The sequence below is a fragment of the Nesoenas mayeri genome (genome assembly GCF_963082525.1).
Source record: "Nesoenas mayeri genome assembly, chromosome: 15".
NCBI lineage: Eukaryota > Metazoa > Chordata > Aves > Columbiformes > Columbidae > Nesoenas > Nesoenas mayeri.
The window spans coordinates 12,981,016-13,008,523 of record NC_137559.1 but is presented as its reverse complement, the minus strand read 5'-3'; the positions used below and the strand labels follow the sequence as shown (position 1 = coordinate 13,008,523).

The 27,508-nt window shown below is 40.5% G+C and overlaps 1 protein-coding gene across 1 annotated transcript in view; it reads right to left on the bottom strand.

Moving 5' to 3' along the window:
- GTF3C1 (general transcription factor IIIC subunit 1) overlaps positions 1 to 27,508 on the bottom strand; it is a gene marked incomplete at its 5' end in the record, with an annotated part of 42,411 nt that overhangs the window by 1,767 nt on the left and 13,136 nt on the right. Inside the window, 25 exons of the mRNA XM_080353798.1 lie at positions 339 to 531; positions 1,301 to 1,340; positions 2,839 to 3,475; positions 3,963 to 4,249; positions 5,684 to 5,937; positions 7,982 to 8,266; positions 8,430 to 8,602; positions 9,463 to 9,556; positions 10,057 to 10,119; positions 11,036 to 11,148; positions 12,336 to 12,417; positions 12,616 to 12,758; positions 12,900 to 13,057; positions 13,619 to 13,804; positions 14,468 to 14,549; positions 16,160 to 16,295; positions 18,090 to 18,225; positions 19,573 to 19,750; positions 20,518 to 20,614; positions 22,182 to 22,279; positions 22,698 to 22,843; positions 23,784 to 24,059; positions 24,415 to 24,599; positions 24,838 to 24,941; positions 25,917 to 26,070. Of these exons, the coding sequence (XP_080209924.1) occupies positions 339 to 531; positions 1,301 to 1,340; positions 2,839 to 3,475; positions 3,963 to 4,249; positions 5,684 to 5,937; positions 7,982 to 8,266; positions 8,430 to 8,602; positions 9,463 to 9,556; positions 10,057 to 10,119; positions 11,036 to 11,148; positions 12,336 to 12,417; positions 12,616 to 12,758; positions 12,900 to 13,057; positions 13,619 to 13,804; positions 14,468 to 14,549; positions 16,160 to 16,295; positions 18,090 to 18,225; positions 19,573 to 19,750; positions 20,518 to 20,614; positions 22,182 to 22,279; positions 22,698 to 22,843; positions 23,784 to 24,059; positions 24,415 to 24,599; positions 24,838 to 24,941; positions 25,917 to 26,070 (4,300 nt within the window). The remainder of the gene's footprint in view (positions 1 to 338; positions 532 to 1,300; positions 1,341 to 2,838; positions 3,476 to 3,962; positions 4,250 to 5,683; positions 5,938 to 7,981; positions 8,267 to 8,429; positions 8,603 to 9,462; positions 9,557 to 10,056; positions 10,120 to 11,035; positions 11,149 to 12,335; positions 12,418 to 12,615; positions 12,759 to 12,899; positions 13,058 to 13,618; positions 13,805 to 14,467; positions 14,550 to 16,159; positions 16,296 to 18,089; positions 18,226 to 19,572; positions 19,751 to 20,517; positions 20,615 to 22,181; positions 22,280 to 22,697; positions 22,844 to 23,783; positions 24,060 to 24,414; positions 24,600 to 24,837; positions 24,942 to 25,916; positions 26,071 to 27,508) is intronic.

Genomic DNA, 27,508 nt, shown 5'->3' with positions numbered 1-27,508 from the left:
TGCATTAAACAGCCCAACTTAATATTTCACAGTGACAAGCCACCGCCCTTCAATAACCAAACAGAATTTCAACTGCATCTACAGCCATTTCAGAAGCAAGGTCAAATTTCAAAATCAGGCATATGGTAATTCCAAGGGCAGGTAAAGCAGCTTCTTTCCTTCCTTGTTGTGATCAGTAACTTGCTCTGGCTTCGCTTAATCTGCACTAGAGGGAGAAGATTGTTTTTCATGCTTCATTCACAATCCCATTTTCCTGGGACTTCCAGCAAAGCAGCTGCTGACTCCTAAGTGCGGAAGCTGAACCAGATTAAAATTCACGCGGGTGATGGCTCACGTACCTGCAGTATCTCTAGGACGGCAACAGGCTGCAGCACCCCCGCGTAATGCTGCAGCAGCGTGGCCTCGGTCACGCCTGGCTTTGTCATGATGTGGTAGAGCACAGCTTCCATCATCCCCTTACACACAGGCTTATTCAGGTTCCCGTCCACAATCCTCCACGGTCTCCCGATAAAGCAGACATTCTCACAGGCCCTGCAAAAGACAATTTAAAGTCAGCTCTGTCAGGAATTGCTCTTCTAGATTCTCCATCATCCTATTTTCTGTTTAACAAAAATTCTTACTACATCCACTGCCAGGGTTTGCTCACATCCTAGGTGTAAATTCTGCAGCTGTTTGGAGTATGGGCAGAGACTGGTGCTGATCTACTCGACAGTTCCACAGACGTGTGGAACACGTGAGGTGTTCACCGCCGACAAACACTTTCAGCTCCATTATACCACCCAACAACTACCCTGAGTCTGGATGACCAGGAAAGCCTTGTTTCACTTGTTTGTTTGTCACTAGCTCTAATATCCTTCAAAAGTTATCCAAGAGCAGCTTCAGTCTGCAACGTGCAGCAACAGTGCTCAGATAGGAAACCAAATTCCTCGTTTTGGAGTCAAAAGACAGACCCTGCATAGAAATTCACATTTCACATATTGCAGTTTCTCCAGGCCTTTCCTGGGCACGTGGAAACTGAGACTCCCTGACACTGGACATATTTGAGAAAGAAAACTAATTTTGTTCCGCTGATATTTAGGAGCTAGTTGTTTTTTGGCAAAAAATATGTATCAATTTTTTTCAGCATTCGTATGAACACGAGTAACGTTAAGAAAAACAATGGAGGAAAGCACAGAGCTGCTCCATCATCAATGCTCGCTACCCACCAAAGCAAAAAACAAAGGTTTGCACAGCATTTGCTTCCAGACATTATTTTGGAAACGCTAAACGTTTAGTTATTCTGCCGATCTCTGTTACTCACCAGTCCCTAGCTGCCTGGGATACATCTGTTGTAGAACTTCCTGGAAATAAAAGAACACACAGTTTTTAATTAACCTAAACTCTTTATCTCATGGAAGGGAAGTAAAAGGTGTCAATGCTGTAAAATGTAACCGCTTATGCTAGAAAGTAACACAAGCAAACTAGGGCAGGTGTTGTTCTGGGCTGCATGGGGAGTGCTGAGCGCCACTGAGTGAGCGCCCTGACCTGGCTGCAGCTGTCCCACATCTCACAGCCACAGCCATCTGCTCCAGCAACACCTTTGTGGTTCTGTTCCCAAATCACAGAAGTTTTATTCCTACAAGTCTGATGACATGGCTGAACAACAGGTAATGCTACGGATGGAGAGGATGGAGTTTCACACCGAGCTACGCAGGGTCCTGGCCTGCAAGTGCTCAGAGGTTGGTTTGACATGATGCTTCTCCTCATCATACAGAAGCTGAGCAGAAGTCTGAGCAGCTGTCGACTGAACACACACTCGAGATTTCAGTAGGGCTCCGTTTCAAAGCGAAGGCTGTCTCTGCAGCTTCCATTCTACATTATGTCATGGGTTTTAATTACACAATTACTTAATGTAGGTACCTCTACCACACCCAGAGGCTGACAGCTTTGGCTTAAACACATGGAAACCCTTCAGCAGCAAGACCAGTAAGAACTCTGTGCCTGATAACGTAACTGTTATTTCTTCCCTTCTGTATTACAAACAAGTAAAGGAAGTTAAATCAAAACAATACTTCAGTAGTTCCATGTTAAGAACTACTGAGGTATTTGCTGCTCAGACAGCTGAGTCCATTTCCTGCAGGAAGGCTCCAATTAAACACTACCAAGGTCTAAAGACTCTACGATCAGTCTGCACCAACTGGCGTGGCATCCTGCAGCTGCAAACGCGGGTAACGGCAGATCTTGGCAAAACACCACACAAGCAGTTACCTTGTGATTCAGTCTGAAATCAGAGCTGATAACAGCAAAACCAAAATAAAATCCCCAACAACCTACTTAATGTAAAGCTTGGCAAGAACTACTAGCTATTAAAAAATAAAACTGGCAGTAAAAAGAAAAAGAAAATTAAGTCAAATTGGGTTACAAACAAGGCTATTAATCTTCTCACTGGCATGCGCTGCTTTCTGGTGAGTGGTTTAATGACTTTAGAACTTTCAGTCATGGGCATTCTAGTTATATGTACACCAGAAGCATCGTTTTTGTAGGTGTGGAGGTGTCTAGCCTTTGGACTGAAGCCAGAGATGCAGATGCAAATATGTTTTTGGAAAAGCGTAACACATAGAAATGAATTTCTAAGGAAAACACATTTCTGGACTAGTAATGAACATTCCAGCAATAGGCATAGGAAGGAATCTGTGATGTATCTGAAACCTCCAAGACCTCCCAGATCAATGACAACTTCTGTCACTGCTACGGCTTCATAAAGAATCTAGTACTTGCTTATAAAATGGAGCTACCCGTTTGGGATCAACTGATGATGAGCTAGTCTCTATTTCTTGGATGCAGAGAGCTCCTACTTACCTTTAGAGACTCCTGGGTTCTCCTGTAAGTAGGAAAGATCATCATCCTGCTCATTAGCTGATTGCTCAAGGCCAGGGATCTGCTTATCGTGCTCAGGGCTGAGCTCCTCATTCTCTACTTCAAGCTCTTTGTCATCACAACAAGATTTATCGTGTTCCTTGTAAGTGTCTGCATCCACAGCACCTGGGTGTTCCGCCTGCCCTCCCAGGGAGCCTGTTTCTTCATCTGTGATTACAGTTTCTGTCCTTGTAACGGGATCAGTCACACCTTCTTCAAAGTTACATTCATTTGCACTTCCCAAACCACTCTGTGAAACCTCACAGAGTTGATTGCCATCTTGAAGGACATCATTTTGAGTCTTGCATCTCTTCCTCAGGGGTTCTCCATCACTGACAGATGGCGTGTCCTTCCCCAGCTGCTCCTCCTCTCTTGAACGTTTCTCTCCCTTCTCTGGGTCTGCAGGCAGGCGATCCTGTTGGACATCAGGGAGGGTGCTGTCTGCACCTTGCTGATCACAGTCATCCGGTTTGTTCTTCAGACATACTGAATGTAATAGCCATGGCTTGGCAAATACTATTGCAACCAGTCTTACAGTGTGGCCTCCTACTTCCAAAACCTGCTGCATTTCAATAAGGTCCTATTGGGAAGAAAAAAAAAATATATCTCAGGAACATTTAACCAAATATCATGGAATTGCCATCCTTAACTGGCAGCAAAGAAGAAGAGCTTAGTAGAGCATTCAGTTTTATGTCCTGCTGCACTGAAGCTGGAAAGATGTTTTGCCTCTTCAACTGTTCTGAAATTACAGCACAAGACATGTTTTGTTCAGCTTAAATTAAAAAATGTAACTGGCAAAGAGTATTTTGCTTCCAAAGGTGAATGTTAGTACCTCTAAATTCCTGAAATGCCTCATCCCTGTCTTTGACTAAGTGCTGCTTTAATTTTTGCTCTTCCTACATCTGAGGCAGGACAGCTATCAGGTATTGGTATGTGATCTCTTGCCCAACAGAAATAGCTTTGTTCAGTTTATATTTGCTTCCTACAGCCTGTAAGATTGTCCTGTTCAAGGGGAATACTAAACATGCAGACATGAATGTACAGAAAGCAGCTGGCTGTAGAATCACCTGAATGTACTGCTCCAAGCTCCTGGTGCGTTCAGGTTCCACCTCTTCATAGCTGCAGAAATGTTTGCTCAGCTCAGCTTTGCAAATTCCAAAGTGGGAAGTTGCCTCTATTGCATTACGGATCTCCAGAACAGCAGCTGCATCTCTGGGACTATAGCCATAGTGCTCAGTACACTCGTGAAGAAACTGATCAACCTCATAATTTTCTTCCTGGACTTTTATCAGCCTGGTAAAAGTTTCAGGGAGGCAGGAGACTCCCACAGTCATGTTGTCAAGCAGAGAAGAAACTGCAAAGCAAATAAAAAACAAGTGCATAAGCTGTGAAACAGTTGGTACTATGCAATACATTATAGAAATATAAATATTCTGAGACAGACAGATTAGAGGCGTTCTAGACTATTCCAATTAAAACCAGAGCTCAGTTTTCCATCTTCACTGCTGCCATTCCCTTTTTTCTTGCTGCCTTACATATTTGTCTCTGAAAAGCCCTGTAGAAGAGCAAGCTGGTTTCCAAGGGCTTGCCCTCATATCAGAGTGAAGTATCGCTGAAAGGCAATGCAGACATATTGGTATTCCCTCTAACACCAGGTCAGCTGAGCTCTAAGTTAATGAGAGAATCATCTCCTTTTTTCTGGATGAAGGTCAAGTGAAAAATCTAGGCCAAGGAAATGCTATAGAGGACCCTATTAATCAAAAAATTGGAAGCAGCTGGTCCATGGCAGAAAGCTATTGGCCAAATGTGGTATAAACTACACGGTGACAATGTCTTAGTACAATTCGTATAACAAAGCATCTCTGCACAAAACTAACCCCCACTGTGCCAAGTGTTCAGAAGCTGAAGTGGTGTAACACCGTTTTTCCAGTCCCCGATGATTAGAGGGCAGCTTTGGCACCGTTCCTACCTGCTCCCACCCTTTTATCTGCAGGCTGCATGTACACCACCCCTTGTGGGACACACACGGCAGCTGCACTTTGACAGCTGAGGAAAAATGAGAGCAACTGTAATGAGCCATCAAGCCAGCAGACCTGGAGGGCATGTGTGGCAGCAGAGATACGAGAAAGAATTGCTATTTTACATCTACCACAACAGCAATAGGAATGGACAGGGACAGCATTAGACCTTCCAACTAAAGACCTGAACAACTAAAGGCTTTCCTGGATGCATTTGCGTCACAGCTGAAAGGGAGATGCTCTTCAAGAAGGAATAGTGCTGATAAATTGCAAATATTCAGGCTCTGAATGTTATCAAAATGTTTAACTTCCTGTAGGTAAGAGGCCAGAGACTGGACAGCACTATGACAAGCACTTGCATGAGGCAGGTAAAGGTGAATTTCCATTCAAGGAGCTCTGAAAGATTTTGTTGTCTCTTTACAGAAAAGAGAGCCTGGGTGTGACATAATATGGTATTTAAGTTGCAGAAGGGCCTGAAAAACCTCCTGGAGATGGGACAACAGAGCAGAGGACAGACTTCCTCATTGAATTAATAGTTTCACCCAACATGAAATACAGGCAAGGACACGTTACCAAAAGGTGCTCCTGTAAGTCAGCCAGCAGTTTGGTTTTAAGTCAGGAGAGAAACCATTAGAAGGCAAACTGCATGTGTCATGATAAAAGAATGTCCCTTTAGCAGGCTTTGCTCAAATCAGTTCCTCAGCTCACGAGTTCACTATCTTTCTTGCTTCAACCAGCTTCTGTGTGTGTCAGGCCAAACAGACACTAACCTGGAGAGCTGAGTCTTCCTGGAACTGGTGTACACCGCAGCTTCACCTTCACCTGGCAGGAATTGACCACAATATTGTCACTGGGGCTCAGATTGCGCGTGCTGACAATTCCAGGGGCATAGTAGCCTCTCATCAGTAAGTAATTGGTGTGAGATGCTTGACGAGCTTTTACTTCTATTCTCCGTTTGCCTCCAGAGCCATCATCATCATCGTCATCGTCGTCATCGTCATCCTCAAGTCCTTCTTTTCCCAAACTACAGCAAACAGAGGTGTTATGTTTGTTGTTTTTTTCTCTCAAAATAAGAAACTGATCCATGATACTCAGCAGAGCAGGAACACGTGCTATTCTGCATTCTAGCATTTAGTTATGAACAGCTGTGGGTACGTTCACAGCAGGCTGATTTAAGGTGCCGAGTACAAGCAACTATAGAAAAGAAAATGCACTAAAGATCCCTGGAAAAGGAAACTTTCTCTTATTTGCAAATATGTTGAAATGAGCCCAAAATATCTCAGCTTACAGTGCTGAACCTCTTTGGCTCAGCAGACACTTCATCATGAGGGAACATCTGTCAGAGCACAAAAGTGGAGAACAGAAGCGGTAATGCAGTGTAGGGCAGACTGTTTATTTTTAAAGGAGAATTACAGACCAAACACTTCCCTTACTTTAAAAAGAAAACCAAAAAAAAACCAAACCAAAGCAACCACACAAAAGACCTAAATCAAAACACAAAACAAACCCACAAAACCCAACCAAACAAAAAATAAAAACACATCAACAAAAAAAAGTAACATAAACCAAACTGCAGACAGCCTCAAAGTAAAGAAAGAGCAGTAGTAGCAGCCACAATAGATTTCTCAGAAAGAAATTTAGTCAAAGCAACACGATTTCTTTGTTGGACATGACAAGAGCCATTATGAATAAAGGTGAAGGCTCTGAACAACATGATCTAACTCTGAAGTTGCTTCTGTTTTAAGCAGGTTATGCCAGAGATAACCAAAGGTTCATTCCAGCCTTTTAAGAGAAGACACTTAAGGTTTAACTCATCTTAGAAAACATATTTAAAATCAAAAGGGAACACAGTTTAGAAAAAATAGTGTTAGTACATAACCAGTTGGAAAACTGGACTCAGATGCCTGCACTCAGCAATGGGACTCCTCCAGGGTTCAGTGTGTTTTTACTAATGACCTGGGTGATAAAATAGCTTATGAAGTTTGCTTAGGGTCACCAAACTGGGGAGGCCGCAAGTTTACGAGAAGACAGGATTTACATGGAGAGCACTTCCAGCAAACTGGAGAAATAGTCTGGAAAAGAGCAGGAAGCAATTTCACATGGAGAAATGCATGTTATTTATATCATAGTACTGTGCACCTTCTCTGAATGGAAACAATCAACTGGGTAAAGGAAAAAATACTTGTCATGAATCACAAGAATAATTTTTGGGGGGGGCAAGGGAGGGCGGGCAAGATGCGGCTGTTCATCATCCTGCGATGTGGTAACAGGCATTTCACCTGCAGAGCGTGATGGAATTGGCACAGACCTGGCAGCAAGACCGTGGTGTTTTTATCACAGTTCAGTCTTGAGGAAAATAATGAGGAAGAAATAGATCTGGATAACATGAGTAACATAGCAAACCCACAGCTACAGCACTGAAGCAGCCCATTTTAAAGAATAACTTCTTATGGGAGGAAGACTAAGACAACAATCTTCTAATAGGTAATAAGCTGCTCTAAAGAGAACAAAGAATTTTCTGTGTATGTTTGCAATATAACAGGAAGAAACAGGTTAAACTACAGCAAGAGATTTTAGATGCACTCTAAGAAAACAGATAATGATGGTAAAAATAACTGTTCATAGAATTAGTCTGCCTAGGCTGAGAATTTCAATTTCAGTGGTATTCAATTGACTGGAGGTTTAAAAAAAAACAAACCAAAGAGGGGAGACAGGTTTCACTGATAAAGCTGAAACCTTGTAACTAATCCTCCTTAGTCCTTGAAATGGGAAGGTGCATTGATGAGAACGCTCATCTGGCACGCACCGCTCTCCTTTCCGCATCAGCTCTGACAGCAATGAAGTGCCCAGCAATTTAAATGTCACAAATGCGAAGGCAAATGCACTCCAAGGCTATAATGACAGGCACTAACTAAAGTGCCATTAACTCTTCATTAACTCCCTCAGAAATAAAAACCTAAACATCACAGTAAAGCATGCCACAATACAGTGCAGAAAATGCTATGCCTGCCCAGTTTCATCCAAGTTACCCCCAAACTGTATTTACTAATAGAAATAACAGTGTTTACCTTTTTATCACTTCATTTTCCACCATAGTGCTGTCCAGCACAACTATCTGCTCTGGGATTCTCACGTTCACAGACACAAGGCCCAGGGAGAACAGGGAAAGCATCGCCACACACTGGCCACCAGGTCCTTCCATAGGAAACGCAATCATGTCATCTGATGCTTTGTTTTCTTGATCTTTAAATGAGAAGTGATCTGGCTGGTCTGATTTTTCAGCATTCTTGAGCTTCTCGAGGAACTGAAAGGCCTCTGTACAAATGGTACTGGGAAACCGCCACGTAAAAACTCTGGACAAAAAGACAAATTCAGAGAAGCACAAGACTGATAATCTGTTCTTAATGCATATGAATTTTAGACCCAAGGTAGCACAGAGCAGCCAAATAGTTACAGCACGCCTGGGTAGATCCTTTTATTTGCTCAAACATCAACAGTGACCTTTCTGACACCCACCTGTAGTAGCTCTGAGACAGCTGATAGGACATGGGTACAAAAGGCAAAGCCCGGCTTTTCTTTGGACCCAATGTGTGGTTTACTCGACGGCGATTGACCAAGCTCCTCTTCTGACACTCCAGGAAAGCCTTCACAAGAATGTCATCCCGGTACTCGCGGTACAAACGAAACGTCTGCAAAAAACCCCCGTTCAACATAAAAGGCCGTGTTAGCTCTGAATCCACTGTTAGACTCAGCGACTTGAGGTTTACCTAACTAAATGAATATGGAGCTACAAGCCAGAATGTAAATGTTATATATACATTTACTTCACTGTTCTATTCCTTTTATGGACTTCCAGGCTTTCCACAGTAAATGCCAATTAAATTAACCAAATGCTATAGAACACCTAATATTCAAAATGGGATCAGGCTCCCACTACAATTATATGTATAAAAAAATGCTCATCTGCAACACACTTTGGTAAATTCTTCCCATCATTTTACCAGGAACACCTGCTTCTAAGAGTCTGGCTTTCTGGCCTTCACTCTGCCTGCTCGAGAGATATTAAACTCCCTTTGAACTTCTATTCTACTTCATTTTTGTTAAGTGCCTGACTGATAGATTATCTATGTCTGTGGTGTCCAGCTGAAGGAGAGGCTCTCCAACACCAGTGTCCGCTGGACACCAGGACTGTCTTGGTGATTTCTCCTCCAGAGTGTAATTCTCTGCTCACGTGGGCACTAAATCATGATACAGTTTGACCCAATGAAGGGATGTGGAGTTTCTTTCATATGATTTTTGGGGATTGCTTCAACCTCACATCTTGCAATCTCATCCTCAGAGAGAAAAGCAACATACTGAAAATCTGGATACAATGTACCATTTCCTAAAAGCAGAAGAGAGTAATCCCCATCTGATACAAATACAAATAACTGATACAAATCTAAGTTTCTGAGTTTCCTTTCTCTCCTTTGAAAAAGGCGTATATCAAGGGGGAAGGAGAAACTCTTCAGGGTTTTACAGCCAGTAAAGTTTGGTCCAGATACTGTACCTGAAATGACTGGCAAGATTTCATCTGGTTATCTGAGAGTGCCAGAGTGCTCTGAATCAAATTCTGTAGCACTAGAAAATGAATATCATAGACACTGAAAGAAAAAAAACACAAGCGTTTATTCATGATAATCGAGTATGAGTTACCTAACTTAAACTAGCACAAAAATATACAAACTCAATCACCTGCTTCTGAAATAAGGGCATAAAGGCGTGAGACCACTACAGCTGAGGATCATTCATGTAAAAGAGCCTCTTACATTTTCCATGACCTTCCACCCTGAAGTTTTGCGTCAGTCCAGATAATCAGACCCAAAACAAAGTTCTCTTTGTTAAGATCTCCTCCTCCTAAGGCATAGCACCCACACAGCAAACATACACTGTTGTCCTAATGATAACAGAGCACCATTTCGAGAAGGGCACTCCTTCTGTCATTTCATTCATCAAATCTATAATCCTTCACTAAATTTATACACTGCAACAAACAGATGAAAAACATACTGAATTAGAAGACTATATCTATGATTTTCACAGATGTGAGGGCTGACATGACCTTGGAGTCCTAATGGAAAAAACTGATGCTACTGCTGCTCACCTGCTTAGACTGTCCTCCTTTGTGTTCTGATCGGTGTCTTCCCCGATCGCCAGAACTCGAAATCTGGGGAAGGAGAGGGAGAAGACAACACTGAAACAAAACTCACATTCTGTGATTTTATACCAGCCATGAAATGCAGAGGCTGACAAGCGCAACTGCTGACAGGGCAAGTGTGGAAGCAGCGCAGGGGAGCGCTCTGCTCCAGCAGCACAAGTGTCAAACATTAAAAGCACCGTCGTGATCCATCTCCCTCACTGCACTAAGCTTTCTGCTGACAAGCAGGTAAAACACATTGACAGGAGACAGCACAAAACTGCATGGATTTGCTATTCTATTGAAGTTTTGGACGTCCAGTTACCATCAGCAGCACATGCACATACAGTAAGAACATTTACAAAGGTGCTAAATTTGTTATCATAAAATGGTTTGAGACCCAAATTCTCGCATTTCTCTCCAAGTGTTATTCATCATGAAGAAGCCTGACAATCTGTGGTTGGAGAAGGCCACGCAAGGCTGGGTGCTCTGCTCTATCAACAGCAGCACTGAGATGATTTAGCTGAGCAACCAGCTACAAATTGTGATATAAAATAGGGCCAGCTAATCTGGAAAATTGTAAAGGCAAGTCTTCTATTGCATTAAAATATTACACCTGAGTACCAACGTCTTCTAATAGCAAAGCTGAGGATTGACCATTTATGAAAATCTGACGTTGTGAACTTCTGGTTTACAAGAAGTCTCATTTAGCAAAATGGGAATGGTTTAGAATAAACAAGCTTGTGCAAATAACTGCACATTAGTTATAGGTACGTAGGAAGTCTGGATTTGAAAGAAACGTTGCTTGTTGTATTTACCGAAACGTCTTTTGATACTAAGAGTACAAGTACCAGAGGGTGTAAAGCACACACAGCAGAGGAGAGGTCCTCATGTCCTCAATTATCTCGGCCCATGTGCAGAGTCAAAAGCACCATAGCTAAAATACCTGGAAAAGAGTTCCTGCAAAGTATCAGGAATCTCAAGTTTGGGATTCCCCAGGGTTGAACTGAATTTCTCTTTCAGTCTTTCCACAAACTCTTTAAACTCCTTTGCACAAACCTTTGAAAACAAGAGAGAAATGTTATCAACCTTCATTTCTTAGAGTGGGAAAATGCTCTCTATTTCTAAAGCTTTTGTGGAAAATTCTAGAAGTAAATTCAAAGGCAGCTATTTCAAGTCAGAAACTGTACAACAGACAAGAGAATGCATCAAAAAAGCTGTGTGGAGGTCGTGTCCGCTGATATCAGTCCCAAGGTCTGTCTGTAATCAAGCTCACAGGTACAAGCAACCCACCATGAACATATTAAATTACACTGAATTAACAGCATAAGGTCTCTTGCTACAGCTTTGCTTAAGTCTTTTTTTGTCCTCTTCATACCTTTCAGGCTTTATCATGTACTCCCTTAACTCTGTACAATCATGGCTTGGAGGACACCTGTTACACACAGTTCTGTATCTCTCTGGAAACAAGATTTTATTTGCTTCCAAAGACAGACTTTAGGGACTGGGGACACACGCATTTATTTCAGCAATGTCTCACCACAGAACAACTGTTCTTCATTTAAACAGAAATGAATCTGACAACAGAACTGCTTGGGATTGTCTGACAATAGTATGAATTGTCATTCCTGGATAAAAACAAAGAAAATCTTGCTGTGACATTGTGAAGAAGTTTTGAAATTCCAAATGGAATTGTTTGCACTGAAAATGCAAAAACTTTACAGTTTGCAATTGTGGTTGATTTAAGCCATAAAAATCTCAACAATTAAATAAAAACTTTCGACTGATCAAATCAAGGCTTCTCTCACCAAATTTGCTTCCATTCCTGCTCTCATCCCCAGAAGCTACATATTTCAACACGCAACCAGAAAAAAAATAATTGGCAATTACAGAGCAAAGATGTTTTCTTGCTCAGATAACAAAGAGGCTGAGAGGATTAAAAAAATAAATTAAAACAATCAGTGCATAGGGATGCTCAGTCAGGGATGTTTATAAACAAGCACATTGAAAAACATACATTTCTGATGCAAAGCAGTGCTGTTTATGTGCCTTTGGAAGGCTGCCTGTGTCCACTTTACTCTCAAAATAGCAACGATGCTGCATTTTTACAACGATGCTATTTTTAACATGGCTGAGGGTACAAGGGAGATGTAAGATATGAAATCACAGGAATCAAAACAGTGCAAGCACTCAGTAAGCCAAACAGTGTAAAGCACTACATGACCTTTAGAATACTTCCTTCCTACCTGTGGATCTTCATAATTGTTTTCTCTGTTCATGAAATCTTCAATGAGGGCTTTGTCTTGGTAAACCTCAGCAAGGCAAACTCTGCAAGAGATACAATTGAAGGCGTTGTACATAGTTGAAATGTTCCCAATTCAGTACAGACTTCGTAGCACTAGAGTGCAAAAAAGTTGAAATTTATATTCATATAAAATAAGTTATAAATGTAGGAGGAGCATATCCCTTCACTTAATTTCAGGGGAATTTAGCCTATAGCTAGAACATAGACAGAAACCTTCTTACTTATAATTAAGATAGGTCTGTGGATTTCTGACAATATAACGAGCTCTTCGTCCAACGGAATGAGAAGTTTTATCGAGGGACTCCTCAAAGCTGGCATGCATGATATCCCGAACTACTTGCCATGGAACAAAGGGCCTTTTTACCTGTGTGAAGAACAAAAGTGTTTGGAGTTAAACTTCAGCTTTTACCTACGCAAATGGTGGTTAGAACCAGGATGAATTCCCAGGGCTGATGAAATGTGTGGTCAGTACATAGACCCCTTAAGTACAGGTCCTGCTAAATACCTTTGCATTTAGCACATGACTAGCGATTCGGCACAGCAGGAGCAGACTGTCTTCTTGCACTGTCCAGAAGACACGCAGACGTGTCATTCTCTGCAGGGCACTCTGGTCAGCTTCATCATGGTAGCGGAGCCTTTTGCTTTTTTCTACAGTATCCTCTTCTAACAAATCCGGGAAACAAAAACAAACAAGCAAACAGTTTTCTCAGCACTACATATTCTGATTAATTCAAACTCCTATCACAGGATCGGCACCAACTGGAGTTTATAAGAATTAAAAACAAAAGCAGAGAAGGAAGTAGCAGCTGAGAAAGTAAAATGCATTAATTACTCTCCCATGGCTGAGAAAATGAACACTTTAGTTAGCAAATTGATTCTTCATACCATGAAGAACCTTTAAGCCAGCTATCAAAAGCTGATGGTGAACTGCAAGGCATTAATCTGGTGCAGGCACAATTAGAAATTCTTTAGTTTGTACAGTACAGGAGTGCAGCCTTGATTCACATACAGGTAACAGTTACAGCACGCAGCTGTTTTTCTCCAGGGCAAGTACACAGCCCCAGGACACCTGGACATCTTCGCTGAAGGAGGCACCCAAAGACATGGCCAGTAAGTTTCCATTTCCCACACTCTGTGACAATCACAGCAGCTTTTCTAAAGCAACTTACAGCAGCATATGCATTACAAAGAATGCCACTTCTTCCTGGTGTGTTAGTTACTTACCTTTCTTTACCTTCTTGGTCTTCTTTCCTGTGTCTTTCCTAAGCCTCTTCCTCTTCTGGCTTTTTCCACCTCTCACTCGTTTGGTTCGATCCTGGGTTGGTTCTTTAGTTATTTCAACACATTCCTCTTTCTGGACAAGTGACTCAGATGCTACCTTTCCTTCTCTCAAAATATTAAGTTTGTTACCTAAAACAACACATATTTACAGTAGTAGAGCTTTATAGCAGTTACATTCTACAATATTAAGGTATAAAGGGCAAATGCCAAAGTTTCAGTATATTAAAAGACAGATGCCCTCCTGGACTTGCCCTTTATTAGTCATGTCATTTTATGCCACTTCTCAGCAGCTCACAATGAATAAAATCCCACATAAATGAGAAATCATCAGGCAATTCCAAGTCCAGTGTACAGTGCACAATCAGACAGGAACTGAGTTAAGGTTTCATATTCAACCTGAAGCATTTCCTTCTCCTTAGCTTAAATGTTAGGCTAAACAATTTTAACAGTGCTTAGTCATACAAAACATTGCTCCCTCTAGACTTTCTGCAAACTGCAAAACAGAAATTACAAAGGGTAAAAATTATTGTTCTATAGCAAAGGGAATTATTTACATATCTACTTTACTGCCCCAGAAGCATCCTAGATCACTGTAAGGAGACAGAAACAACCTAAGTTGTCAATACTGGATAAAAAATCATTATTCCATATATCCAGAATTTTACTGCCCTAGAAGCCTCCTAGATTACTGTAAGACGACAGGAATAACCCACATCATCCATATTGGGTTTGACAAAGACAGTAACAGCTCTAATGCAGTTGCAGACCCCCCGACTAGCATCACCCCCTTACCTCCTGAGCCAAGTGGGAGCGGGTGCTTTGTTAAGAAGGTTTGGAGCCTCACTGTCAGTCCGTTCTCAGAAACTGTACTTTCCTACGACAACACAGCTTTCAGAAAGGTGATTTGCAAAAGGAGGGCACTGGTTTCAACATCACTATACATGATATCCTTTAAGTGGTGTCAAAAATGAATTTTCAGTATAAAGGAAAAGATCCCTGGTACAATGAAGAATTCATTTGTCTTATGACTACCTGGCTCTACAGCTTTTCTTCAGTCATACTGTAATGACCACTAGATTATGTAGGTTAGAATTTCAGCAAATCTCCTTAAGTTTAGAAGAAGTTATGGCTGGAAAAGAAATGCTCGATTCTTTCACTGCTACAGAGGCTGAGCAGAATTTTCTGTAAAACAGTGTTTTTTCAAAGCATTTTAGATTCCAAAGGAACTTCTAAAAAGCACAAAACCAAAATGCAAACACAAAAACTGAGTAAATGCCTCCTAGACCATATTCTATCCATCTTAAATCATCTTAAATCATGCAGGGGGTCCTGTTAGTGCTGAACAACTGGAGGACAGAACAGCAGGTGAAACTGGGAGTGAAATGATCCCACTTGAGGTCAAAACCAAGCAACTCATACACTGATAGGCTTTAATTTGACCACCACTTACGGCAGGATAAATGGTCAAAAAGCAAAGCAAATGTAAGGAATTCTTAGGAAAGGAGAGCAACACTATGCAGCTACGGTGGTCACAGCCTGAATGCACTATGTGTTTTAACCTTAAAAATTATATAGCAGAACTAGAACTGGTTAAACGAATGCAACAGGAATGATTAAAGGCAGAACAGGTTCCATGCTGGGAACAGTTAAGTAATCTGGTAGATGTAAGTGTTTAAAGTGTCAGTGTTTAAAAAGAGATGATAATGGGAAACATGAGAGATGTTTACAAAATCAAGTGAAACAGAAAGGGAGAATTTTTTTTCACAGCTTCTGTTAGTACTACAATGATGAGGGAGCTTAAACATCAAAAGGAAATGGTGACAGATAATAGGACTTTGAAACACTTTGCTACATGAAGTTTCAGATACTAAAGCAACACATCCAAAAATAAATTAGACAAATTAATGCTAAAGGAAAAAGCTATTAACAGCTTTCAAACATCTCCTCCAGGTTAAGAATGGTCTTGAGCCAAACTTGCAGACAGCTGGGAGAATATTCTGATGAAATATCACTATATATTTACCTTGCTCTTAAAACCTTCCCTACAAATCTTTTACTGGCAACCATCACCGACAGGACATTAGCAGCATGGGGATGGCCATTCTTATTTGCCTGTGTTGGGCTTCCTAGTCAATTTTTTTGCTGTATGTATTTCCTTATTCCAGATGTTTCAGTTTTCATCTGACAAATTCTACATTTCAGAAAGGCAAGAGTCACCACTAAGTCATCTACATTTATTGCTTCCTAAAGCATTTCTGCTTTGGTTGAATGTATTGCCAAATTCAGTTCAGATAAAATTTACGTCCGATTCTTTCATTCACTTCAGCACCAAGATTTACCAAATTTGGCATTCATTTCTTTGCCTTACTGAGACACACAGCTGGGAAAGCGTGCAGGCAGTACAATTTTGCTATCAGTATCTCAACCTTAAGAATATTAAAATTTGGAAAAGCCATTACAGGACATAAGTTTTAAAATACCCACCTTCCTAGTCTTATTGATGATGTAGCTTGTCCAGATCCAGTTGCGTTTGAGATGCCCATAAAAGCTGGAATCCAGACCTGCAGCTCCCAACCCGTCTCCGGGAATGGTTCCATCATCAACCACCTCTCGGCTGCCTCTAAGAGAAAGAGAAACAAAGCATCCAGTATTTATTTTGTAGGAAGCGCCTCCTCACCTCTTCTTCACCGATGTGTGTGCAACATGCAGAACCCCCAATTCAGACAGGGCTGGGAAAGAGGAGGAGAAAAAGAGATGCTCCTTCCCTTAACCCTGGTCCAGAAGCAGCAATGATGCTTTTCCATTAAGTTTTAAATCCTGATATTTAATGACTGAGCTTTCAGCTTAGAAATTACACCCAGAACAACTTCAGAATTGTTCACCAAGTTCCACTGGCCAAGTTAAACTCGTCTCAGCACTATTCCTGCTCAGATGAAAAACTGAGTACAAGTGTGAGGAAAATCCTGCACAGGAACTAAAGGCATTCAAACCTCTTTTTCACGCTGACTGTCGAGCACTGATCTCTCCAGTTTTCTAACAAATACATTAAAGCTTGTTAAACCAGAAAAACAATGAACTTCATTTCTTTCCCTGGAAAGAACATGAAACTAACAGTGAATAGGACGTAATGCATTAACTGGTACCCTTCATGTGTGACCTATTGAATTATTAGTGTGGTATTATGGTGCAAAATGAAAAAAAATGTTTATTTTTCTTCTATAAATATGAGAGTGTGCAAGAAATCATGGAGAAAAACTTATTACTTCTTCAAAAAAATCAAACTATGAATGAGTGCTGCATATGCAGTAGACACGACAGCTCTGACAATCCAGTAATAACACCAAATAGTATTTTTGAAATCCTGTTTCACCTTATGAAAGATCTTTTTTGAAAGCTACCATGAAAAAATTATTTCAGTCAAGCTTTCAATAAATTCTTCCATGACAACATTACACCATTAATTAAATCCAAAACTATTTCTTGACCTTAAAGAAGCTGCAGTCACCTCTAGGCTAACTGCAAGTCAACACCAGATCTCCAGTTTACAAGATTTCTTACCATACAATGGAGACCATATGTGAAAGCTGACAAGTGGACTGAACAGATTTCCTTCTATCAGCAAGGATCAGTGAGATTAAGTTCACTCACCTCCATTACTTTTTTTAAGATAACTTGTTATATATACTACCAACACCGAACTAACTGAAAATGCTTTTAATCAGGCTGTTTATTAAAAGAATAGAATATTGGCAAAAGTAAACCACAGTGCACAACATTCAATATAAAAGGTGTGACTGGCATTCTGCATGGCTGTCACAGGCGGTCAGTGCACAACCCTCTCGAGTATTCTGGTTGTGATCAGGCAGAAGATTAAGTGCTCCAGATATCACTTCCAGATTTCACCAGCGTACACCAATATCATATTAGAATTTAATCTGTGAACAATATTCACAAATTGCAACACAGAAGGACAGAATTCAGAATGTGACACTGGGGAGCTTCAGTACAGGGTACTAGAAATACTGTGATATAAAGCACAGGAACAGAGAATCTTTAACATTTTCCCTTGCAGTGGCTGTACCCAGAAGCATTCCTTCCCCCGACTTTGCTTTCCCCAAAACTCTTGCAACACACATCTATGCTACTTTAGAAGGAAATCTGAATCTGGTTTTCCCATTCCCCTAGCATGAAAACCTGCTTGGTAGACAAGTTCCTTGTAAGCGTGATACATAACTACATGTCTTTTTAATCAGCCTCTGAATTATGAAAAACAAACAAACAAACCAGCCCTCACAACACCCAATAGAAACGCTGGAGTCTTAACTGCATTCGCTATTGAGTAACATTCTCAAACGAGAACAGTTGTTTTTGCTCACTTTATTCAAGCAACAAAACAAAGATGAAGACAACATACGTGGTATATTCCAACATCGCAGTCTTTCGTTCCAGATTGTGTTTATCCGCTGCTGATTCTTGTTCCATCTCTACATCTAGTGCAGTCTCCTCCCCTTGAAGATTATTTCTCTTTGAACGAGGACAGCGGACAACTCCTAGACATACAGATGAGTTGGACTATCAGCATGAGAAGCCAGACTTCGACCCCTTGTTATCCCACTCTGCCACGGCAACCTACGGCTTCTATTTTTACCACTTCTCGATAAAACGTGCTACCTTCTTACAGAGGCTAATGGTGTTCCACCTCATTTCCAGTACAAGGCCCTAAATTATCCAAAACTATTCAGGGCAGAAGTAATGTAAGGCTGGTACACTTTACTAGGAAAATACTGCAGCAGTTCACAGATACTTTGGATGAATCACAGCTTTTCAGATACTCAAAGGTGGCAGCACTCCTCAAGAACCATGGCAGGTTGTGACTGCTGAAACACAGCGTGCACACTCTTCGTGTCTGACACCTTCATGTTGGAGATACATTTAGGACAGAGCAGAGGAGTCAGGTGATTGTTTTACAGAATAACAGAAGTCAAAGGTAGAAAAAAACCCTCCACACAATTTTTAGCTCACTAATGCTTTTTGGCTGCCCATGCTACAAAGATAATAGAGCAGGACAGGATCTTAGATGATTATCTGATCTAGAGGCTCAACATACATTGAAGTGCAGCACAGAGCTTCCATAGACATGCACACTGGTGAAACATCATTCCCATATTTTGGGGGTAGGAACAATCACAGTCTGACCAGCCCACAAAGACTGCAACAATCACAGACATATTACCGTTTGAAAAACGTGAAAGGAGCCTGCTTCAATCCAAAAGGAGATAAAATTGCAAATAGATCCTTCTACCTGGCTGACTAAATTACAGAAATACAGGTTAGGGTTGTCTATGGTTTCAGGAGCAATCTCTTCCCTCCAATATGTTTTTTAAATGTGTACTTCTTGTAGCTTGTGTTTAAAACTGTAAAAGGATCAAAGACAAAAATAAGCTCCAAAAACCTGGGATGCATGAGCTCCCTTAGCTTTCACTTCTCATCTAACTCAGGCTATCAATTAGAAGGTTTAGCAACATGTTTCTAAGGAAAAGGGATCCCTACTTAAACTGGCAGAGATCTATGGCAAAAATATACTGGTAACTATTTTCAAAAAGGCATTTTCATAGCTGGATTAAAATCTTAGACGGCTATTATCAAATTGGATACTTCTAACAGGACAGCAATGTTTTTCTTTTAACACTGCTCTGAAAATTTCAAGTGGATCTCAACTTCACAGAATTATATGGACAAACTTCTAGATATTTTTGATGCACAAGGTGACCAGCCAAGAGATCAAAACATTGGAAATGACAAAACAGAGCCTGCCTCAAGTTTTAGGAAAAGAAAAGGAATTGCGGTATGAACAGAATAAACAGTAAAGGTGCTAAAAACACAGAGTTATATCATACCCAATGGCGTGTTAAGGCAGACACACTGCAAATCGAACCAGAAGTTTTCCACATCCTGCATGGTGTTCAGAACATACAAGCGTCTCTCGAATGGGCGACTACTTTGAGCCAGGTTATAGTGGGGGTCACAGACTGTGGTATCAACAATCACAGCATTTCGCTTCATATACACAAAGACCTGTCAAATACAGTATGTTTCAGGTGGATAGGTAAAAATCATTGAAATTTCCCAGTTTACAGGTCACACAACTTAATCTGGTTTAGGACAACTTAGCATCTCCTCAGTCTTCACTGGTTTGAGCCAGTACTCTGAGAGAAGACACACATACACCCCACCCTATGACACTGCATTCCCAAACTTCCTTTGCCATCAATCCAGAAATGTCCTTTTCAGATTTAGAAGAGTTTCTTTTTGCCCTTGTGCACAGGATATTCCCAGTTTCCACAGAGGGTGACTATTTCCTACAAGCTCTCATTCAGTATTTGAACAGAAGCGTTTTGGGGTCTAATTATTTCTCTTATCCTCATAAAATGTATGTTGGGACTGCCTTTTCCTCTGCATGTGCTGTCTATTTACAAAAATATGCATATGAACATCATTATTTTACTCTGATCAGTGACTTTATTCTAACACTTGGATGGAACAGAATGTGCCATGCTCATTTTTCGTAAAGTGCTGCCAGTCTAGAACCTCCCAGATCACTATTGTGTGCAATGTTCAGCATTACACATTTCAGTGGTGTCTTTCCAAGAAAGAGGCAAAGATATTCTCCACAACTTGCAGTATGTCACTTGGATCTGGTGGTTTGCATACACATCTGAAACATCAGTATTTTACTTAGATATTTAAGGTAATTACAAATCCCAAATCTTGCATTTACTTCACTGGAAAAAAAAAAAACCAAAAACATGTAAAATAATGGATCATTTTTTTAGAAAAATTACCTGATCTTTATCTTGAAACTTCTCTGTTGGGCCAAACTGTATCAGTCCCATATAACATAATCTTTGAAGGTTTTCTACCACTGAAAAGATGTATCTCCTGCAGCAATATTAGGAGTATTACAATTAGCACTCATGAAAACCATAAAAATGGTACCAGAAAACATGCCCACAGCAACCTGAAGCTTCAGGAAACCACTGCTTTTTTGAAATACTGAGGTTTAGAACTTCTAAAGTGGTATTTCTGTTTGAATTGTCAGCTTACAGAAAACATATTATATCCCAAAGCTCCAAATTTCCTTTCCTCAGATCACAAACACAATGTTTTAGTCAAATACTAACTAAAATTTTGCTAGCAAAGAACAAAATTAGCCAGATAAGCCATATGTAAAAAATGAATTAAGCAAGGTCAGAACACCAGCAGAACTGCAGGCAATTACATATTACGAAAAGAAGACATGAGTAAGAAAACGTGACTGCTAAATATGGGCTGATAAGCCTTCACATGTGCACATAGAAAGATCTGGACACTGATCCTTGCACTCAAGGGTGTTTAGAATCACTGCTCCAAGAAACTGCTTCCTGTTGCTTATAGCTTTGGCAGAGCAAAAAGTGCAACATTTCCCATGTATCTACTTATATGGCAAAATTCTGGAAGCTGCAGGAAACGTCTGCAAGCTCTAGTTTCTGGAAGACAGTTTGTCAAAAATTAGCTTTGCCCACATTTACCTTCACTAAGGTGAAGATTTTCTGTGCAGTTAAATGGGAATTGTATTTTGGCAGGAGTTTTCTCTAGGGCTCTGGAAGAAGACAAGCCCAGAAGTATTAAAGCAAATTTGGCTCAGTTAGAAGTTCTAGTGAACGGGGGGCAAAGAGACACGGTTCTATGTCACGGTGTTTTGCATAAAGCAGTCAGATGGAGCCTGCAGATTTCAGAAAATAACATAAATCTGGTTTCCCAGTTCCTGAGATTCAGCAAGTAGGAGGTTAGGAATGGCAAACCTGAGCTAACCACAAGTGGTAACAGGAGATACTGTGTAGCACGAGTCACCAATGACATTTGCAGGTTTGCAAAATGTTGTACAAGATCTCCGACCACCCAAATCCATGCTGTTCTCATAGCAATGACCTTCTGGGGAAACTTCTGATGCTGCTGATTCCACATATTCAAATCACTTTCCTTTAAAGTTGCTTTCCCCTCCTACATTCAGTCCAATCTCAGTTCTTAAATCTCCTAGATGAGGAATGGCAAACAACAGACATGCCAATGAGAGCATGAGTGGAAATCGAATGGTATGCATAAGAGGCAGGAATTGGGAAATGTGGCACCTTCTGAAAGATTTATGAAGGACAGCAACATTTAGACTCTATTAAATTCTGAATTTAGCAGCAGTCAGGAGTGTGTTTTATACAGAAGTAACATCCTGCTGATGAGTTATGAAGGACAGAACCTCCCAGCTCTCAAACACTGCCTGACAGCATGCATGAATATTGTTTATTAGTTTCTTATTACCTTCTATTTGGGAGAGAAAAATACAATTTGGCACACTATCCTTAGAAGACTGATGATCCTTGTCTTAAGTAACAAAGTTCTCTTTGACACAAACAGGGAATAACTGAGAAAACAGGCAACCACTCTTGTTTCCTCCCTAGATCCATTTACTTACCTTTTGTAGAGAAGCTGCTGTCGGATTGACCTTGGAAGAGACCTGATCAGAATGTGCTTTTTTAGTGGATCGTTTAAAAAGTCTTCTAGACCGTCCACCTAGAATTATTTTAGAAGCTAATTAAAATGTGAAATATACCTATCCTTTCAAGCATCAAGCTTTGGTGCCAGAACTGCCTACTGAAATATTTTCTAAGCAAACATTACTGCTTTTGTAAAATGCTTAAACATTATTCTTGCGCATCAACAAGGCAGAAGATTCAGTGAGATTATAAAAAGCTCTTTGCAAAATATTAGCTTAAGAATTTGCAGTATTACCAAGCTATACATTTTTTCAGTGTGGCTGTAAAAGCAACTAACTTTTCTGGAAAAGGAACTATCAAGACCTAAAGCACCTACTCTCCAATGGCAAGCTTTGTTAAAATAAACTAAGATGATATTTGCTACTGCTTATAGGTACAGTTGATATCATCAGATTTGAAAGTAAAACAAATGTAAATGGAAAAAAACACCACACCTTGTAGCTGACTTGTACTATCTGAATAAAGATGGAGAGAGGCAAGCAGAGAAGAATGTCACTAACGAGAGCCCATCCAAATCCAAACTCCCTGTGAAGCGGGAGAGGAGGGACGTGGCGCATCCATGACGCATCATCCACGTACACTAGGAACGAGAAGACTGGCTTAGATTCAGACAGGACAAACCTAGTAGTTGTAGTAACAGTTTTGCTTTAAGCGTTCAAGCAAAACACATTTGACAGTTGATAGTCTAGAAATCTGAACATCTAAATTGACCTGAAAATTAACTAATCCATTGATTTTCAATCTTTTCTAAAGTGGCCTTTTGCAGGCTTTTTCAGTGTTGGTGAGGACTCTTGAAAAGCACATTTAAGCCTCCTAAAAAGAAGTCTGCCCTTCTTTATTAGCTTACACAGTTCAGAGGATGCCTGAAAGCAACAAACATTATAAATTCCCATGTACAAAGATGATACTCACACCACCCTTGTAACACTTTGTTTTTCACTAAGACGATCTGTTCCAAGACTTAATTATCCTTACAGCATATTAAAATAGCTTCTGGATAAGCAATCCAATTATTTCTTTTTCTGTACTCATTAACACGGAGAATAGTTTATCCGCTACCTTTAACATCCTTTTTTCACTTTGGAAGATATATATCCCGTCCCCCTTACTTCAACTTGTTTTTGTAAAAGAAACAGAAGGTGGCAACATTTCGTAAATTAGTTAAAGAGGTAATTATTTAACTACGGCTTCGGCATAGACCTATTGCTAAGAAAATTAAATCTAAACCATTTCTCCAAATTTACTCAAGATTATTCTGACTTCAAATCATTCTCTCTGAGTTACTAACAAACTTCCCAGCTTTTTATCATCCACAATTTGAGCCTACTGTATTTCACTATCCAGAACGATGCCCTGTTTGATGTCCCTTTCAATTTGAGGTCAAGCAATTAAAAATAGATGAGTCGTTTTTTCAAGCTTTGTGTTCCAACCTTAAAATGTTTTCATTGAAGTCGTATAGTCAAACAGTTACGGAGCTACTACACTGAACTGTGGCGCAGTCAGGACATGCCACTTCTTACCTGTTTGATTAGACAAGTCCACTTCAGCCTCCTGTGCAGAGGATTCAGGATTCACCGCAGGTGTCACAATTTCTAAAGTCCCATCTGGTTGTGGTTCCAGTACAGCTGCGTTCATATCCAGCCCTTGTTTGCTGCCTTTTTTCTCGCCATCACTACCTCCTTTTTGCCGTGTTTCATTTAAAGGGTGTCCATAAATTAAGTACCAGAGGAACATGTGGACCATTCTTAAACGGGGCATTTTGGGAAGAAAGCCAAGAGAGCGTCCAAGTCCTGGAACTGGGAAGGAAGATTAAAAAAGAGCATTAGAACAGAAGAAACATCGATCTCTGCAAAACTGATGTGAAGAAAACTGGAAGGAAGTGGGCAGTTGAAATTAAAAATAAATTACAAATATTAAGTGACAAGTAGCAAAGAAGAAGTAGTGAACACAAATACTCCAGTTCACAACTGTAAAAAAAAAAAGCAGTTAAGAAAACATTGGATAGTAAGACTGCTTTAACATAAACCTATTTTTTCTTCTGTAAAAGAAGAAAAAAACCACAATTGTATCTTAGGAGAGCCCAATATCTGAAAGTGATTATTAATAATAAATGGAAAAGTGAAAGATGGCATAAAAAACACTTAACTGTACCTGTAACAGGATGATAGTTTTTTAGTTGTGTTACACCCATTTTTTCATCAGTTTTTCGTTGCCGATTATTATTATCAGCTTTACTTGAGCTTTCTTGCGTTTCTCCTGAATCAGGAGCTGCCTCTTGCCTCAGGTTTTCTTCCTCCGTGGGGTCCTGAGATGTTGGTGTCTGGGGGACTTTAATCCTGCATTAAAACCACACAGCACTTTGGTAAAAATTAAGCACACTTCAATTCCTCTTCTTTCCTGATATCAGGAGATAGTCAGCATCTTGCTTCATCTCTCTGCTTCTACGTCTCTGTTGCTAAAGAAGAGATTTTTCTTTTATTTTGCCTACTTTGTGTTTATTTCCTCTTCATATTTTCACATGCACTAGATAAGCCAAGTTCCCCACAAGCCACCCAAACCATCACTAGAACTTGCCTGTTTGCGGTGCTTGAATTGGAGATTCGGAAGCGCACCTGCTCAATGGCACTTTTCACAAGGGAATCGTTGGGACTCACTGAAGGATGCACAACAAACTCTACCTGTTCAGAGCAGCAGAAAGCAAACAAAAGGTATTTATGCAGATATTGGCTCTTAATTAGCTGCCTAAATTATCAAGAGATTAACAAACCACTAATTACAGTAGCCACAATGGATGAATCCTATGAAGGTTTAATAATTCATAGAATATTAACACTTTTGGATCAAAACTCCTGTTGCTACTTCGTATTGAGCAAGAGGCCAGACTGTATGGTCTTTGTACTAATCAGCAGTTAATGTCATTTCTACAAACCTCAGGGGTTTTTTTATTTTTGAAATCTGAAATATTTGGGGAACAAACACTTAAACTTGCAAAGATTAGGCTGAAAGGGATAAATGAAAAGTCATACCTCATGAGGCCAAACTAATACAGATTGTTGCTGAAAGTACACACACCATTCAGTTTAGTAAGATTTCATATATGCCCTACAGTAATTGTGCAGCAGGTAATTTTCAACGGATTATCTCCCTGCTTACGAACATTTCACACTAGATTTACAATAAGTCTCAGCTTTACAACTATAAACACTTTACTTCCATAAACCTCAATAACAGTGGATTTTTGTTTAAAAAAAACAGGTCACATTCTATAAATTTCAACTCAGAAGCTAACTTATGATTTCTCATATACTCCTGGCTTTCAAAAGGGGATTAAATAGAATTGTGTTGCAGTCTGACAGTCCAGGGAAAGAATCATGAACTGCATAACTGATAAGCAGCAGAACCTCTCAGAAGGAGGTTCAGAGACTTTGATCTCTGGACTATTCCTTGGTTGCACAATTATCTGCAGCACAATAATTGAAAGCACTAATCTGGTTTTCACAGTAGCTTAGTTCAGGACATGTAGCTTCTGGGCAGCTCGACTGAGAGTTCTGCTACAAAAAGTGAAGTCATTTCAGTAAAAAGGTCCAAAACATTTTGATAAATGAGAAGGTTGTGAGAAAAGCTGCTTCTGCTGCCAGGGTTTGTGCAGTCACCTTTTTACTAATGCCATCCTGAATGACTGTGGTGCGATAGAGCCTGAGGAGGCCTTCTCGTGCAAGGTTCTGGACCAGTCGTACAATAGATTTTCTGCAGCATTTAGTGGAGACACCTTCTTGCTTTTCTTGATCCATGACCATTTTCTGAAGCCTAAAAGATGCAAAAAATACCTTACATTTTAGGCAGTTCGCAGTATTGCGGGACTTAAGCAGTTTGTTAAGAGGATGTGGGGTGAACAGTATTTCCCTACTCCCAATCACTGCTCACTTTTCCCAGTAGGTAACTGGTAACTTAGCTTTAAATTTCAGCTGTATTTTCTTTGTAATCAAGCTTACCCTTTTTTATGTGAGGACTCCTGTTCTGACGACAGCAAATCCTCGATGCCAGATTTCTCTGTGTGTGGCTATCATGCAATTATGAATCCAGCCTCTCTAAGGTCAGGAAAACCAGCTTTTGTTTCAAGTGGTGATTAAATATATGCAATTTATACTTCCACTTGTAAGCTCAGCTCAGCCTGGGGCAAATAGAGTTTACTTAGTGGCATTCGGAACTCAGAAACTACACCTGCAATCACCATAGAGAAACACATATCCCATCACTTGAAGCCCTTGCAGCAGTCTGCAGGAGCGCACTCACACCCTGCTCTCCTCAGCTCTGCTCTCATGCACTTCATCACAAGTGCCCCAGGCCCTACTTCTGAGTCCTGCAATCCTGGAGAGTCAATTCTGAAAAAGATATTGAAGGGCATTAAGGGAATGAGGCAACAAGTGAGTGTACACACGGACTTAATCTTTTTCAAAAGACTAGTAACTAATGTAACTGGAGTGACAACTCAGCAAATTTCCTTGGCAGAGACTGGGGAGGGACAGAACTGTCATCAGTGCTGTGGGAACCTGTGAGCTGCCTTTTGGCAGCACTGAAGAGGACAGCAGAGACCTGAAATATCCTCTGAGCCCACACTTGCGAGTAGATGAATCAGTGATGAGGCTGGTGCCAGAAGACAAGGCTCTAAGTTTACAACGCTCTGCAATTGAACTACGTGACAGAAGGTTTCAAAATTCTCAAACCAGAGAATAAAGCCATGATTTCTTACTGAATTCCTAGAGCAGGCAGCTGTGTGTGTATTGACATGCCAGGATCTTATGTGCTGACACAGAAAATGGACGGTGCAATCCTATTAGCAACAACAGTTCTGCCAATTTGGAAGCTCGGACTCCAGAGGAGCACCAGAATTTCCATTTCTCTTTGGAGGTGAATCTTAAAAGACTGACAGATATTCAGGGAAGTATCTTTAATCCAGACAAGGCAAGTCAGGAGAAAACACTGTACCACATAAAAGTACGAGGAAAAGCAAGCTTTCTGGACCCTGTTAGAATTCTAGTGATCAGTGATGATGGACATGAAGATCTGAGTCTCTACAGCCTGTGACATCGTAACACATGAAATATTTTTGAAACCATGCAGGAATGAAAATTATGTGGATGAAAGAATCCTCAAGTAAGGAAGTGCTGTGTGGCGCCAAGCACTGGCACACTGTGAACGGAGAAGAAGGTTCTCTGATCTCTATTTATGGGACTCACAGCATATA